Below are 18,399 nucleotides of genomic sequence, written 5' to 3'. Positions count from 1 at the left end.
CCCCGGTACCAAATCAGAGACTCTTCGTGCTCGTATTGTGGACGGCTGTGATACAATACGCCATTCTCCAGGGCTGCATCAGCGCATCAGGGATTCCATGCGACGGAGGGTGGATGCATGTATCCTCGCTAACGCAGTACATTTTGAACATTTCCTGTAACTAAGTGTTTGAAGTCACGCTGGTACGTTCTGTTGCTGTGTGTTTCCATTCCATGATTAATGTGATTTGAAGAGAAATAATAAAATGAGCCCTAACATGGAAAGTAAGCATTTCCGGACACATGTCCACATAATATTTTTTCTTTCGTTGTGTGTGAGGAATGTTTCCTGAAAGTTTGGCCGTACCTTTTTGTAACAACCTGTATGTTTACACCCCGCAAGCAACCTTTTGGTGTATGGAGGAGAGTACTTGAGGCAGTATACCACTTTCATAGAAGACAGGAACAACGCGTGTAAGTTAGGCTCCGTTTGAGCCAAAATTACTCAAATTTTTTGGTCACTGACATTTCGCTAGACGGATACGTAGGAAAGTAACCTGTTATTTGGCTTTTAATAGAATACAGGTTCCTGAAATTTTAAAAATGTATCTAGCTACGCATAGATTCTCTTTTGTAGCGTCTGCCAATAATGTCTGTCGAGTATCTCTGTGGCATCCTCGTGTTTGCTAAAAGAACTCATGAAAGAACAGCTCATTCTTCCGTGGACCTTTTCTGACTACTCCGTTAATCTGACATGGTAATGATCTCAGAGTGAGGAGAAATACTCAATATTCAGCCTCAGTATCAAAAACATTTCCCTGCTGATGAACAAGTAATGTATTTTAAAATTCTGGTTACACATCCACAGCTTGTATAAAAGTCTTACGAGGCTAAATAAAATGTGAGTACATTTCCCTGCCTCGAAATTCGTTTACGGTACGCTTATGTTACTCACAACATACCCGAATGTGACCGCCTGCGTGGATGCTGTTGCAGAGTGTGTGATGTTGCAGATGCGCGTGGGCCTGCACACGGGCACCGTGCTGGCCGGCGTCGTGGGCCGCATGATGCCGCGCTACTGCCTCTTCGGGAACAACGTCACCATCGCCAACAAGTTCGAGTCTGGCTCGGAACCCCTGCGCGTCAACGTCAGTCCGACTACGCACAGGTGAGCAGCCGAAATGTCGCCTTCACCACACCAACACTGTATTTCCCCAAAATGTTACAAGTTATGTTCTGTTCTGTAGACTTTCCTTGTTATAAATGTCATTTCATAAAAGTGCTAAGAAAGGGAAGAAACTTTTTTTTAAAATTTCTATTTCTCAGGGCCGACGTAATTGATATTTAAGCAATTTAACCCATTGAGTGTTTTCTATTCATTATATCTAAGAAATTCATTTCTTCATTGTGTTCTTCATACTTTTTCATTTGATGAAAATTTACTCAGTGCACTTTTTTCTTGCTTGTGAACTAGTTTCATTTGTTTATTTTAGGGAGTGGGAGGGAGGGGGGAGGTGGGTTAACTGCCATTCTTTCACTAATGACCCATTACTGTCACTGTGATTTAGTGGTTGTTGTTGTGGTCTTCAGTCCAGAGACTGGTTCGATGCAGCTCTCCATGCTACTCTATCCTGTGCAAGCTTCTTCATGTCCCAGTACCTACTGAAACCTACGATTTAGCAGTAATGTCATTAATAATTCCCATGAAGGTCCCCATCTGAAAGTACTGAGGATAGAAGGCGAAGGGGTGCTGAAGGAGGCGCTACTGTTATTTGCTTTGAACACTCCGAGTTCGATTTGATTGCCAGTCTTCCTTCCCAGGTATTAAAGGAAGATAAAATTTCCGTGCTTGGAATATCCGAAGTAACATTGAGCTAAATCTTGAGAACAGATTGTACCAGGAACGAATTCAAACCCCAATTCCGGCACTCACGTCAATACGATTACTCCATTTTGGGATGAGTTCCCCTTTACCAATCTTGTTCTCTTTGCATTCAATCTCGTGTTAAAATTAGCCAACAACGAAGCAAAAGAGGTCTGAGTTAAAATTTTCTAATTTCACACGCTGGGAACCAGAAAAATCAGTGGCCATTATATCTTCAAGTGCTAAAATTATATTCAAATTTTCCAAACTTTCTCACAGAACTTTCCCGTCGTTTTGACTTCTGTTTAAAACTGATGTTGCTTCAGCTTGCTAGAATTACGATTTGGGGCAACTTCATAGATATCGTGAATATAAGCAGAGTGCATAGAGAGTATTGGAAAATTATTTCCAGTGTGCTTTTCATCAAGCACATATTCACTTCCAGTTTTTAATGCAGAATTAAGTGTAATGTTCAATGAGAAGCCTGCAGAGTTAGATGTCGAGCAAATTCATTAAAAAATCTTATATTACGATATCATAAATTTTGTTAGACTAGCTACCAGCCCGCTGCTTCCATTCTGTGGACTGAATGGCCTGCAGAGATTTTTCTGTTTTCATTCAATCGAATATTTACGTTGTTCACGAACTGAAACACATTCTAAGCTCTTCACACTAATTAAGGCCGTATAAGAACAGTCTTTTTCTAATTTATTTATGACCAAAAAGCGATTTTGGTAGCTGGAGTTCAAAGTTTTTGTTAATCATTTCTTTTGTGTTCTTTTGAGGGAAATTTCCATGTAACTTTCATCCCCTAACATCTGTTTCCTTATATCTGATCGAGAAGTAAAATACCAATTCTTACCATAAATTTAGCTTCAAAATTTTTTTAATGTTAACAAATATTTTCTTTAAAACTTTCATCTCTATTACACTCGCATAGGGCTTGAATTTCCAGAAACACTGAAACAGTTATTTTTTATTTCTGACCTAGAAGCCTAGTACTAATTGTCACAGATGTAACCTTAAAATCCTTTAGTAGTTATTTTGTAATTATTTATTTTCAAAAATCTTTCACCCACTATTTTACCCCCTCAGAGGTTGTATTTCCAAAAATGCTCGAACACGAATTTTTTATTTTCTGACTGAGAAAGTAAATACCATTTTTTCTAAATATAGCTTCAAAATTTTTTTAATTGCAATATAGTTTCAAACAGTCTTTCATCCATTATTTGACGACGTTGGGGATGGAATTTCGGACAGTCCTTTCTTAAATTACAGATTAACAATTATGACATTATCAGGTTATAGAACAACAATTATCGAATTTTTTCCTTTACTTGTACTATGAAACCTTGCTTTTTGACAAATATCATGGTTCTACGTCAACAGGAAATACCGTATAGGTTTTAATCAGTGAGTTTCTGAGCATCTGAGTATGTGACATACATGGCCGTATCTACTGATAGCATAAACTCAGATGGTTAACTATTTTACGACAGTGTCCATAGACTGACCGTAGACAGTACATGACTCGAATTTCACATTCCATAGGTCCGTCCGTTCCTGAGAAAAAGGTATCCTAACAGACGAACAAACGGACTGTGGGATATACTGTGAGAAAAGAAAATCTTTTAGAGTGATATAATTACAAATTAATATTTCTCGCATTTTTTTTCTTTTAGTTTTAATTTGAAAGACTGCAGCTTGGCAAGGTACGTGATTCTAGGTCAGTGGGGATGAGTGAGTCTGTGAGTATTGAAATATATAACTGCCCATATCTTTTGATTGCATTGACTTGGAAGCGTCCATTTACTACACTGTGAAAGGACTATAAATCTTAGTGTGTATGAGAGAAATTTCAACTTGCTACTTCTACCAGTTCCTGAGAAAGGGGCCGTAACAGACGGACGGGCAGACAATCAGTAGGACAACAAATAGCAAAAAACCTTTTTTCTTCTGATATAGTTATAAATTAGCATTTTCAGATTTTCTCCTTTAGTTGTACTGTTTAACCTTTCTTCCTGCCAAATTTCATGGCACCGATTCAACGGGCAGTACCCAATAAGTTTTCATCAATAAGTTTGCGAATATCAAAATATGTGGCATGGATGGCTTTATATTTGAATTGTTTTCATCACCAGTGGACCGTAGATCTTAGAATACAGCATAATTTTCAATTTTAAATGACTGCCCCTTGCCGAAGAAAAGGGATTTTAATAGTCGGGCAGACAGACAGACGGACGTTTTTACTGTGTCGCGCACGCAGTACTGAAAAAGGAGCGATGAAACAGAAATATTATTGCAAGAACATCTACGTTACTTGGCAGAGAAGTACAATTCTTTACAGAAGAGAATGATAGAACACTGTACGCGGCAGAAATAAGATTTTCTAGAGGAACGGAAGATTATATAAAACTCAACATCAAAAGGTACAGAAGAGAGGACGGACCTACAAAATATGAGAAGCATGAGCGAACACATCAGGTATAAACGAGTAAATCGCTTAGATACGATGGACTATACTCGCATTGAGAATGTGATACGTATGTACTACATCAACGTATGCCCAGTCGATCCATCTCAATATCTCCTTCAAGTGAAAAAAAAAAAAAAAAGATGTGACTGAGAGTATTTGAAACATCTAAATACCTTTATCTTCCCAAGAGCCCCAGAATTTGTGAAGGAAAGAGTTATGTGCCCTTTTTAGCTCAGAAATACTGCCTTATTGTTGCAGGTGGCTGGTGCAGACACCAGGTTTCGAGTTTGAGGAACGGCCTCGCGAGTGTTTACCAAAGGGATTCCCCAAGGACATCCCGGGCACGTGCTACTTCGTGCTCGGCTACAAACACCCGTCTCTGCCGGCGGACCGACCTCTCGCAGACCACGTGGAGACGGCGATTGCCGAGCTCGGTCTGCAGCAGCGCTAGGCGGCTCACCGCCACGTGCGTCTGTGAGCAGACCAGCAGGCGCCACGTTCAAGGCGTAAACCACAACGGACCAGCGAGTGAGGTGCTGGAGAAGGAAAATTTACGAGGGAGCAGACAGGGCCTCGAATAGGCATTCGTACATTCCTATGTGCTATATGAATTTAAGGCACGAAGCGGGAGAATATGGTTGTCTATCGACAAGTTTTCGATAATGTCAGACACAGTGAAATCTCCTCTAATACTTCATGTTACCCGTAGTCCATGAGATCCGCGAAAGGTGTACTTCTTTAGCGTAGATCCCAGCAAACAAGCTTCTACTGCTAAATGAAAGTTCCCCTACATACATCCCCTACATACATTAAGAGAGAGTCGTAACCGATCTTAGTGAAGTACTTTCACTACATCAGCGCCCGTGGCTGGTTTAACGACCCGTGATCCCGCATGGATGAAGTTCAAACGCGAGCATAAACTTCTCAGTTATGACAAAAAAAATCTGTCGGGAGACTATTAATGTTACCAACAGCGTCCATAAAAATCACTTTTCTGGTGACGAATTAAACTTCACGAATCAACTTCTACTACCAATCTTGTGCAATGAATTACACAATTTTTGAAACGTCACTCTAAGATTACTATTCGTTAAATGCTTCGTAAACCATTTAAGAGGCGTATCTCTCTTCCGGTGACTATTTACTCAATGTTTCTCCCGCTGTTTGGGAGAGATGTCTTGTGTGCCTTTCCATCTGTTCTTTCATAGTCAAAGCGTTGGTAATATTGACTCTAAAATATTCCCTTCGTGTTATGTACCTTGGATGCCCATCAACAGCACAGTTTTTACGATGGTAAAAGTGTTAAATTTCATCTGTTTCTTGACTCATTCCCTGACGGGAGACCAATACCTTAGTCACTTCGATTAAATGAAGTAGAAACTACCAAACAAACCACTGAACCTGTTTACTCGTCCGTTAGTGTTTGTAAATTAACGAGAAGTGTAATTGTCTGCAGCCAAATACACTTCTCAACATATTATCAAGGGAACAAATATTTTGAGGCATGAGAGGAGAATATGCCAAATGTTTTAAATAAAAAATAGATCTGCAAAGAATCGTTATATATTTTGTGTCTTGTGTAAGGAACTTCAGTGCGTACTCGCTGATATTCATAACGATAATGCGAACGAAAGGTGTTAGGGCTGACGCTTCGCGTAGCTGTATCCAGTGCTTCAAAACATTTATCGATGTTGAAGTGTACATCACCTGGACAATTAATCAAAGTGCTCTTCACTAAGTTATAAACTCTGACAAAACAATACTTATTTGGCATTCTCCGTCTGGACCATGTGATATCAGCAGCAACGTTGAAAAACAGATAACGCAGTTCATTATCAGCAAACATCACACTACAGCTCATAATGTGTTACGTTAAGTAAAACTTTTATGTAGGTGTGTGACGTGATTCCTTGAAAACATATAGCAACAGAGCAAATATTTAACCAAAACAGATTACTGGTTCATTTAAAACTTCTAAAGATTGGTATTAAAGCTTACCATTCATAGAGTGCAAAAATCCATCGACCAAAGACCGCATCAAACAGTAACTTGTGCCGGTCACCAGGCGATAATAGTTGATAACGCATGGTATGTCATGCTTTATGGAAATAACTGACAGCTGCTTCTGAATCTGCCGTTGAGGACTGTGAAAGTAAGTCTAAGAAAAATCACTCATGCTTTCCAGTCTTTTTGGGAACGCTTTTCCCATCTCATTAGTGAAACCTAGAGTTAATGGTGTCCTATGGAGCACAGTTCTTGATTGAAATGCTTACTATGTGGGAAACAGTAAGGTGGATCTCCAGATGACACATTTCACTCCATGTATGGCTGATATAGGTGCAATAAATATACGATCGTAACACACGAAAGTTCAAGGAAAGCCATAAACAGCTACGTGCTACGCCATTCATACACACATTTAAACGATTCGAACAGATCGTAGCAAAACTTGTTCCTTAGTTACTCAGGAAGTGAATTTATGTTTATATTGCGTTAGAAAGATCTAAACTCCAGTATATCAACCGCTCTCAGCTAATAGCTCCAAGAACTCTGGGTAACAATTCGCGTAGATACTTACTTTCACAACTGTTAGTGTCCAAAGTAAAACCAAAACTTTGGCCCTGTTGCGCTTACAATACGCCCAAAGTAGGTTAACATGAAAGCTACCTTTAGTAAATCGTAACAGTTTGCTTATGTAATCATGTCAATGATCCTTTATACTCCAGTGAACAGTTGTTAGTAAGAAACTGTAGTCAATCCGTCTCTCCATTCATGGACAATCACTTCGAATGAATTAAGTCACATCTGTAGTTTCATCAATACATGACACCAAATCACTACGCTTTTGGCATCGTTTCATAGTACGTGCTTCTGTGGTCATAATTCATTAAAATCGTAGAAAATGATTACCACCTGAATATATCTACAGGGAAGACCTACAAATTAAAATTAGTGTTTTCATTCAACTCCCTACGCTGCAAAATTCCGTGCCGCATTTTCGCGTGAGAATATTACATTTGAGGAACTGTCTTATTGTCTTTGTTTTGGAAAGCAGAGATCATTTTAACACTGTCGCCTTAATATTAAAAGAGGTGGGATTGATATAATCTGAAGGACATTTCAGGAAAAGTTGAGTACAAAAATTAGTTCTCAAAATGTGGATCTTTTGGGAAGGAGACTGTCTGCGAATTTTTCATGTATATGTTATGCTTTTTTAGGATGAAAATGTTATTCTTGTCAGACAGTATCTAGCCTGTATCGGTTGGTTCTGAGTGAAATGTTAGAACTTTTTAAGCCTATTGCGTGTTTTTTTGAGTACACGAATTCAGAACAGCCAAGAAATGCTTTCAGAGTTACTAAGAACTATTCAGATTGTCGAATGCGTAACACAGATTCAGAAAACTATCTGTAACAAGATTTGATATATTTGAGTGGAACAGAAACAAACATTCCGGGAAAAAAGGACTAATTAATGTATAGAAATTCGAAAGGCAGATTAACGGAATGTTTATAACGAAACATTAAACGTAACAGGACACATCTCTTTTCATTTTTCTCCTTTTTAGGAGCACAGTTTTTTTCGTGGCTGAACTCAATTCAGATGGGTAAATATAGCATTAGTTGTCTGCTTTAAAATTTCTCGGTAGGAATTGCTGAGGAGAACACTATTACCTTCAGCACGTAAGAGACATGACAGCTGAAGAAAAGCACAAAGTGTTAGAGTTCGAAAAGGAAGGCATAGCTCCAGTAGCGTAAGAGCGTCCGCGCGATTCGCCTATGACACAGCTGCTAGCATTCGCTATGGAAACACTGCTCTCTCTTATGACATCTCTTTCGCCTGTGCGACATGAAGCTTCACTTCAGATATGTATATCAATTCATTCTCAATAGAAATTGTTTGCTTGCAGATACAGTACAATGTTATTTGAAAATATATGTAATTATTTAACCGAAACTGATGTAAAAGTGAAATTAATAAAATATTTATTTCTCTCTGTCTTGCAGCAGTTTCACTTAGTGACTCATTTCTCTTTTCGTCATTTCCTCTGTTCTTCCTTTTTCGTCTCTCCCAATCCTAACAATCTGTAGTTTGCTCACCGACTATTTCAGTTTATTTCAGTAGTATCAAGAGAATTTATATGTTTATTACTCCTTCCAGTTAATTCATTTAGCTGTGTACATCTAGACAATGACTACATCATTGCTATTCATTAGTAATGCACTGTTATCAAAGTGTAAAATACGATGGCTGTTCGGAAAGTAAGGTCCGACCGGTCCCCAAAGGAAACCTCTCTGAAAATCTAAAATGTTTTCTTTCCAACAGTGAGCTAAGCCTTCCAGGTACTTCTCTACATACTCGGAGATCCGGTTAAGACATCTTACGTAGTGATATACCAACTTTCCAATAACCTCTTCATAGAAGGCAGCCACCTCTGCCTCCCGCCAACCATCTACGCTGGCCTGCAGCTCGTTGTCTGTGCCAAAATGTTGTCTTCGTAACCAGTGGTTCCTGCGAGCAGAGATGAGACTCAGGGGAGCCAATCACGGGCTCTATGGTAAGTAATCAAACACTTCCCATCGAAAGCGCTGAAGCAACCTCTTCATTGTCCATGCAGAGTGCGGCCAAGAATCGTGATGAAGAAGTAAACTTACTGCAGCTATATTATGTGGGCTGCAAGACATCAGGCGAAATCTCTCACCAGGTATCTTCATGTGCTCACTGTACGTTCAGAACTGAAAAGAGCAACGTGACGGATATCCATTGCGGTTTCCATTTCGCACCCGATCGGATGTTAGTCTCCGCATTGTCTTCGTAAAATATTCATTCCTTGGTACCCATTGCTCCTTGCAAAATTCTATCTCTAGACTCTAGACAACCAAGAAATATCTTAGCAGGGGTACCTGCAAGATAACAGCCGTTAGGGAAAATTGCAGCATTTATGAGCGTGATCTTCCGTTATAGTTAAACAAATATGAATATCAACATTTTTCTGACTGGACGAGTTTATTGAAATCTTAAGTATCGTTTCAAATTTTTAAGCTCAAATATAACAGAAAAATAAGTTTCGTACGAACGATTATCACAAATTCTAAGCACATAAAAATCGTGGAAAGCTCCTCAAACTTCTACCGGACCTGCTTTGAGTTTTGATTTGCCACGAAGAGCATAAGACAGTGTTTAGTTCATATTATCAATGATGTATTTAGTATCATATTGTTAGTACTCTCAAGTCACTATAAGGATATTCACAACGAGTAGGACTCCAAGGCAACCACATGGGTGATGCTACGTAATTTTCTTAAAGCACTTTTACGCTGATATATGTGGTGTGCGTACTGTAAGACCTTCGGTACACACACCATCAGATTGTTTGACTTGTCACTGTAACGGTGTAGGCGAGTGTCAGCAATATGTCTTGTGGTCTTATCATGGCGTGTTTATCTTCTGCCATTAGGTCAAACGATAGAAATGCCATTTTCACGCTTAGAGTACGAGATTGACAGTGACCAACATTAAAAAGAACTTGATTAATTTTCACACACATGTATTAAAATAATAACAAGCATAAAAATTACTTAACTTGGTTCTGGATGCTATTCACCATTGACAATCTGAAGTTCCTTTGGTATTGGTACGTTAATCTTATTCACACATATATCTCTGATACTTGGGAAAAGTGTCTCTCTTTTTATCTTCATGGCTATGTGCAGGAATATGGTAATCTTATTAGGCGCAGACTGAAACTTGACTATAGACTGGTACAGACAAATGTAGAACTCATACAAACTGGTGCAGACAAACGCAGACTGGTACAGTCTGGTGCAGATGAATGCCGACTGACTAATCAGAGGTCTGTACACACGTTATAATACGTCGCGTGTTCATGTATCACTGAGCGAGTGTGATCTGCGAGGAGAAAAGGTTCTACGTGAGCAGCAATCTTATTGGCTGCGTTACATATTAATACGCAGATTGGCGGAAGCAGAATTTGGCCCGTCTCTATGGCAGCGCCATCTCGTAGTGCGCAGACGGACGAGTGCTGCGAGTGTGCTGTTGTGCTTAGTGCGGTTCGCTCTAGTGGGAAAGTTTTGTACGCGCTGACTACGCGGAACAATGTACACAACAGTATATATACTCGGCAAACTTGCGGTACAGTGCATGCCAGAGGGTACATGGTAACAATGTTATCGATTTTCTTTCCTATTCCATACGCGAGAAATAAGATGGCATTGCTGGTGAGTTCACAGTGCAGCCAATCACCACCCAGTATTCAGGACATATGGCGATGGTTGTGGAGCGGAACACAAGCCAACTTCATGTTATCACCTGATGAGGATGATAGCGAGCACTGGGGTGAAAAGCGATCGCGGAAGTTAAATTGTCCCGTAAGACACTTTGGGTTTGTTTAATCACCACTGGACTATTCATGCGGGCATCAAGCTGCAAGGTGGCAGCACAAACGCCCTCTAATTGTCACACAGCCTTCTTCAAAACATACACTATACATTTATCCAACGGATTTTCGCGAGGACCAATTCGTCCTGGTATTGACGTGCTCCAGATGTTGACCACCAGTCTCGCCATACGGTACTGGTTGCCTGATCTAACCATGCCAATTCTGTGATAGAAGCTCCAGGAAGGCCATAATCTTTTAGCTTAGAATATACTCTAGAATCCTGCAACAGACACACGTCAGCGATTTTGGCACGTAGTAATGTACAAAGGAACAATCATACATTTTGTAAACAGGAGCCACTAGACATCTTCTCCGATCAGAGAAAATTATTCACTGTGCCTAAATTCCTAGGTAAATGTGATCAAGGAATGATATTTATTCAATATACTGTACACCCTAACTCCGTCAGGGTCTGGTTCATTTTCTCTGAATGGATCTATTTGCTGAAACCTTAAACAGCGTTTCACATCTTTGCTCTCAAATATAACAGAAAACGCTTATCACAGGTACGGAAATCATAAATTCCGAGAACCAGAATTCGTTGGACACTCCTCAGAAATTCCTTCCAGGCTTTTTCGACCTCTATTCTGGCACAATTGTTATTTCGTCAGATTAGCGCTTGAGACTCACTGTATACCGAATTACAACGATCGGGACTCGAATGACGTCCAGCCAAAGCAACTGTTGTCGTTACGCAGTGTTTTCCCAAATCACATGTACACTTAAATGCATTTTTCGCAAACTAATCACTGTATAAAGCGCGGTTGAGATTACATCCATTTTCTTTTCACTTCAATTCACTTACTGGGTAAAGGAAAACAACTGTCTGAATGTATTTTTACGTGTCGCAATCTCTCTTATTACGTACTCAAGTCGTTCTCTACTAATCTTGAAATCAGATATTCCCGAGGTTTTCTCTCTATAAAGAGCATTGTTGGAGATTTCTCCACATTAACAGACACATGCCATTCGTATGTCCAACTCTTTCTGCAGTTCCTTACAATCGTCCAAAGGCGATACTTTCCTGTAGTCTACAGAATCTTGAACATACAATCCTACAGTTGTGCTGACCCTATCTCATAAATCATTGGCTTACTCTGAGGACAACCGCCATCAAATATAATGTTATGTTTGACTTGGGGAAGTTTGTTCATGTAACATGGTTCAAAAAACTCTGAATTTGTAAAAGGGAAATTTAACTGAATCGGTATTAATTATAAAACAGGCACCATATTTATATTCAGTGCTGAATTTAATGTACGTACACAATGGATTTACTACTAATGCAGTCAAATATTTAGGTTCTAGCAGTACATCTGAAACTGGGGGGAATTGAGGTAATATTTTTCATTGAAAGGTATTGAACATGAACATAAACTAAAGATTTAAACGTTCTCTATAGTTTATTACAAAAGACAACTGGGGTTATAAAGTTTCAAAAACAAGTGAATTAGACATTTACAATGATACATTTCCCAATGAGAATTTCATGGTTAAACTAAGTTTACCAAGTTACTAAATGAGGTGGAGTTACTAAACAGTCTCGCATCTGACTGTATGAACTGGTTTCCAACCTATAATGGTTACAGTGACTGTCTGGAACAAGAAACTATGAGTCCGAAAGATCTGAGGAGGCACCAACAAATACAAGACAGTGAAACCTGTTTTAAATTTGAAGTGTAGATCCCTCGCTTGTCCTGATGTGCCACATCTGTAGCCTACACCTACCATAATTTTCAATGCAATATGAACAGGGTGGAGATACTGTGGCTTCCTGAGCTGAAGGTCAGCACTACGATTGGGTAGCTGAGGACTCCAAAATTAAACCCTAGACGACTCTTCAACTTGATAGCATAGCTGCAGTTCTTACGATCGACTACTGTCCCGGAGTTACTCACACCTGATATTTTCTAAGTCTCCATAAAGAAGTTAGCTCCTTTCTTCCCACCATCAAAAAGTGTCCACCAGTCCTTTCAAAAGATACTACAGTCTGCCAATGGCGCAATTATTGCTTGGACAAGATATCATGTCAATAAAAGGTGAAGCATCAACAAGCCAATGAACTGAATTTCATCCCCTCTTTTCTAGAAAAGTGCCCGCTGCATGTTACATCCTCCCGACGTCACTTTTAACACACCAGTCAGTCTGTATTCAGTTACCAGTTAATCCCGCGTCACAGATCGCATTGGAACATTAAAGAATTGTCCAAAAGGCAAGTCCTGGCTTCGTTGCAAGTTCTGAACGTGAAGTATTTCATAGTTGTTTTGTCATGTTTTTAGAAAAACCAGAAGGTTTTATCGACTCACAAATTTCATCTACCAAACTTCTACTTCCTACCACAACAGAGTCCTGTCATGGGGAATGAAGGCTTTCTATCTCAGCTAATCCGCAGACAATGGGACAACAGTCTCACCATCTGATTGTCGTTCGACAAAGGTATTTTCACCCCTTGACGACAAGTACAATGTACTTGCATCTCTTCTCCCTCTTTTTATATGATAGCTGTCATGACCAGGGCTCCCCATTGCAGGTTTCACTGGGCCCTGCTACAACTCGCCTGTCCCGTATTCAGACCACTCCTCGCTTCCAAAGCTCGGCTATAACGTAAATTGATATACCCAGTACCAGTTTAGATTACAGAAGGTTAAGAAAAGGAAGTGAAATCAGTTCCTACATTACTGTGATATTATAACTCCCGTTAATCTAATTCAGCTCCCTTCCAGTTTAAAATTTTAACGTAAGGCAGAGGCGAGCCAAAGGGATCGCCGGTTTTCAGAGTTTACTGTAACCTGACTGTGGCATTATAACGGACGAAAATTAAGACCCCTTGACTGATGAAGAGAAACAAAGGCGGATGATAAAGAAATATTGGTGAATATTCCCCCATCCATGAAATTTTTTCCAAGATACTCAGTCCCATCGCATCTTTGTCAGAAGTGAAACGAAGTCTAAGGCGAAGGAATCTTTGCACTCACCCTCTTCTTTTTCTTCCAAGAGGTCATGAATGAATAAAGAAAGTTGTGTTTCAAACGAGGCACTCCGTTAAATGTGCGACGCTTCTACACGACTAGCCTGGACGGCTGTTTGCTGATTCAGGTATAGTGAGATGCTATATCAAGAGACCGGATCCGCCGGTAGATTAACGGCGGAGGTTGGTGTGGTAGTCATACCGGATGTGGTTTTAAGGCAGTTTCCCACATCCCACTGGCTGAATACCAGTGCAGTTCTGCCTCAGTTATACGATTTGCAAGGATTTAGGAAACCTTTGCTGTTACGTGAAGAGCCCCACAAGGAGGCATTTCAGTTGTACGTATTCCGTCTCATGAGGTGAGAAGGTGGTGAGAGGAAGGAAGTCTGGCCACCGCATAAAATAACCACGCCAAATATCTTCCATTCCTTCGTTGCGGTTTATGCAGCAACCATGTAAGATTTGAGATAAAAATGAAAACCTCCATAACCAAGACGCTATTTTTATGTCTTCCATCCCAAATCTGTTAATAACAGTACTGACCCTGCGCAAATGCGGTACAAAATCACATGCATAAGAGGGAGAAGCTGTTTTTCACAGGAGTTGTTTCGGAATCCATGCTGATTGTTTGACAAAAGTTTTCTGTTCTTCAAGAATGCTATAATGTTTAAACAGAGAACATGGTTTGGGATTCTGCAACCGAAGGACGTTAACGGTAATGGTCTGTAATTATGTGTTTTGTAAATAGGATTGACTTTTGTGATCCACGACGGAATGTTTACACCCACAAGATGACAAACAGCTGCCCGTATCTCACTGTCTAACTGAGCTCGTGCTCCAATGGCTTCTACGTCTGCAACGCAGTGGCGTATGAACCTGCCCTGTTAGTCCTTCCACTCAGTGGTCTGGCGAAGACGGAACGCTAGCGGCAGCGGCCGACACGGGGGGTGATGTCAGCGTGAGGCCCCGGCAGCGCGGAGCCTCGCGCAGACAGTAACGAGGCCGTGAGCGGGCAGCGGTCGGCGCGCGGCAAGCAGGTCACGCACGCAGTGTAGCGGCCACCGCAGAGGAAGCGCCAATGGCACGACTAAATATAGAGGCGGCGGCCGGCGGTAGGCACCGTGCGACTTAAAGCCGACCTCCCATCTGCTGGCAGGGCCACACGCAACCCTCACGGCCGCCGCGTTATGCTAACACTTCCGACAAGAAAGGCCAGAGCTGGTACTGTCACATTTCATATGGCGACGATCGGTAAGTGTGAGATTGCATAAACACGGGATTTCCTGGTGACGATAACTCAGGTTCTTCTGGTGTAAAAGAAGTAGAGGTGAGTGTTTTGGATAGCCCTTGGACTAGGGATCATTTTATACCCAACAGAAAGATCGTCTAGGTTTTACTATCCTATATTATATGGTCAATTTATGAATATTGATGTGGTCTGCGGTGGACATGATGAGACTTGTGGGGGCACCATTACTTCATGGCCTGTTCCTGGGGACACCCCACAAAAGAATTTCCTTTTACTTTGTTCTCGCCTTGACTAGAGCAAAAAAGCCCACCCCGACTAATCTAAGACGGCTGTGCAGGTGGCCGAAATTCTTACAATAAATTCCTGAGAACACGATCTCGAAGAATCTTCAAAACTTTCTTGTTATCTTTGTCGGTTTCCTGGGCACCGAGGTTCAAAATTAACCTACTTCTACATGTAACATCCGGTATGAGGTGAAATCTGGATAATAAGTAACCGCAGAAATCTGCTCATATTTTAACGGTATATACTCCATTTATCTAGTAAAGCCAGCCCTCGCCCCCTCCGTTTCAAAAATATTTATCCATTTCGAAAACACCCTCAAAAGTTGTTTTTTGGATACCAAAACCCAGCCGAGGATTCCGAGACAGCTATGGACACAGAATGGCTGTAATTCTTATTATGTATTCCTAAGATCGCAATTTCAAACAATCTTGAAAATTTTCTTTATTTCTCTACCCGTTTCCGATATAGAGAGGTTCAAAGCTACGCCACTTGTATACTTAAAAGATGCTGTATAACCTACTGTGAGGCGAAAACGTAATTTATCAACTGACTTAACACGGAAGGTTACGCTGTAGAGTGTCTCATTATCATCTCAGGAACCCACGCTGAAGTACTGAAGCACGTACAAATTTCTTCTTGCACGTAAAATCTGCTCTGAGGTGTAAAATTAGTTTTTAGTTATTTAAATTTCACTGAAGGTAACTATCTAAATTTTAAAGACCAATACAGGTTTTTTTCATATGTAGTACATACTCTATTGCTGCAAGTAAAAGAAGGGAACCACCGGAATAATGCTCATATCAGAGCACAAAAAATGCGAATATGTTCCACTTTTTGTAAAAGACTCTGACTGAAAAGTGGGGTACCATCTGCCTCGTAATACCGTCCTCATCAAGTTCCGAAATTTTTTATTGCTGGGGGGGGGGGGGGGGAGGGAAGATGAGAGTGGCAGTGGTAATGAGACGGAAAAATAATAAATACTAGATGACAGTAGACAGCGGTTGTGTTAGGAAGATCGATAGAGAGAAAGGCATTTGGAGGGAAAGAGAGAGAGACACATTGTGGGGCGGCAGCTGGAATAATAGAATAAATGTTTTGTATTTGTGCTGTTGGCCGTTCTCAACACTGGCTCTCTAACTACAATATTGGCAACCAGAAAGTGATTAGCAAAACGTGAAGCCATGTAATTAGAATTCCTAGTGCCCACTTCATCTGAGAAATACATTTATAGCTACAGCTTATAGCTCTGAGGAATTAGAAGATTGTCTGGGATTCACAATCAAAAACCATTCTCTCTAAAATATTCACTATATTCTGAAAGTCACAGACCAAAAAGAATTCCACACAATCCAACTAACAGAGCAGTTCAGAGTCTAATGCGCTGATGCAACTATAACTGTTCAAATTAAATGTTTAAGTGAATGCTCGCCATAATTTGATGATAATGTTCATCAAACTCCATGCTAAATAATGGTAGAATGCCTGTCCTGCGGCGGCACGAGAAAATACGACATACGCAAACTACAGGTAGATCATTAACGTCATCCCAAAATTAACACTTCACTCAAAAACGATTTCATGGTTACGCGTATCCTGAGTAACTAATTACTGCATCCGAGGCTGTTTATATCAACGATACCGATGCGACGCGACTAGCGGCACAGGTGGTGCGCTAATCAGCGTCTGGAGAGAACTGGGGGTTTCCTTTTTCTCGCGCAGCGTTCTTACATATAAAGCCTCGGTGCGGACGGCTAAGGGAACGCCTGATCAAATCTCCTCTCCCGAATAGCTGCTGGGTTAGTAATGCACCAATTTAAGTTATCGAATAAATCATTGCTTCCTTTGCTGATGGCCATGAAGCTTTCAATTTAATTGTGCAATCAGCACACAAGTAAGTAATCATAATAAAAGTCTGACATGGCTAAGTCAAATATTTTGGGCGAGAGAATTAATTTAATTACACTACACGCAGTAGACGAGCTCTGAACTTGCTCTTTGGAGATACGCTATAGCTATAGTTTTAAAGTCATTCTGTTGAAACTTCTCACATTTTTATGATTATAGCGGATCTCCCTCGGATCTCACTTCTACTTAAATTTAAACATCCTAGCTTTATTATTCGCCTACTTAATCTATCTTGCATCCTTAAGTTCTAAGACAAAAACCAGAAAATAATGAATTTCTACTAAAATTTTAATTTTTGAGATCCAGAATACTGTTTCTACTAAATTATAATGCAAAAGGAAACTAAATAAAAATTTTTAAGTTTCTAGCTCTTTTCTGTTGCGCCAATAACTTTTACAGAAACACGTCCAAATTTCAAATGGTTAAAGTTATTGCACTGATATCCAACACATATTGATTTCGTATTACTCCTGACTTGCTAGAAACGTTTCAGGTTGTTTACTTCATTTTGAAGTATTGCGCAATATTTATGACATCAGAGGTGGTTACAGTGGACTAGGCTGTCACACAATGGAAAGACAGATGTGAATTTTATAAGGCGTGAGTATGCTGCTTCCCTACATCACCCTCTACTTAATATTTGAATGTAAATGAAAAAAAAATTAATTACAAAAAGGGAAGCAAGAGTACAGCTTAACTCCCTATGAAAATTAAAATTGAAATGTAAACATATAGAAGTATGAAAAGAAAACTTATTACCTACTTCAATTATTATAATTGCTGCCATGTTCATTGCCTCTTAAGCAACATTATCACTCAAAATTTAAGCAAAATCAATGATACACTTTGGGATACATATTGCCTTAGACAGACAAACACATAAAAATACGTAAAATTATGAAAATCTTAAATCCATTAAATTGCCTGTAAATATTTTTACATACACAAATTCAAATAAAATAACACAGTTATTAATGATACGTAAACAGATAATTACACTCCTGGAAATTGAAATAAGAACACCGTGAATTCATTGTCCCAGGAAGGGGAAACTTTATTGACACATTCCTGGGGTCAGATACATCACATGATCACACTGACAGAACCACAGGCACATAGACACAGGCAACAGAGCATGCACAATGTCGGCACTAGTACAGTGTATATCCACCTTTCGCAGCAATGCAGGCTGATATTCTCCCATGGAGACGATCGT

The 18,399-nt window shown here is 40.0% G+C and overlaps 1 protein-coding gene across 1 annotated transcript in view; it reads left to right on the top strand.

The window, feature by feature from the left end:
- Window positions 1-8,284, top strand: part of LOC126095526 (head-specific guanylate cyclase-like) — a gene marked incomplete at its 5' end in the record, with an annotated part of 536,532 nt that extends 528,248 nt beyond the window's left edge. Inside the window, 2 exons of the mRNA XM_049910309.1 lie at window positions 992-1,146; window positions 4,577-8,284. Coding sequence (XP_049766266.1) covers window positions 992-1,146; window positions 4,577-4,769 — 348 coding nt within the window. The remainder of the gene's footprint in view (window positions 1-991; window positions 1,147-4,576) is intronic.
- Between the last annotated feature and the right edge of the window lie 10,115 nt (window positions 8,285-18,399).

The sequence above is a fragment of the Schistocerca cancellata genome, chromosome 8, assembly GCF_023864275.1.
Source record: "Schistocerca cancellata isolate TAMUIC-IGC-003103 chromosome 8, iqSchCanc2.1, whole genome shotgun sequence".
Lineage (NCBI taxonomy): Eukaryota > Metazoa > Arthropoda > Insecta > Orthoptera > Acrididae > Schistocerca > Schistocerca cancellata.
The sequence above is the reverse complement of the archived record's forward strand: the minus strand, read 5'-3'. Positions and strand labels throughout refer to the sequence as shown.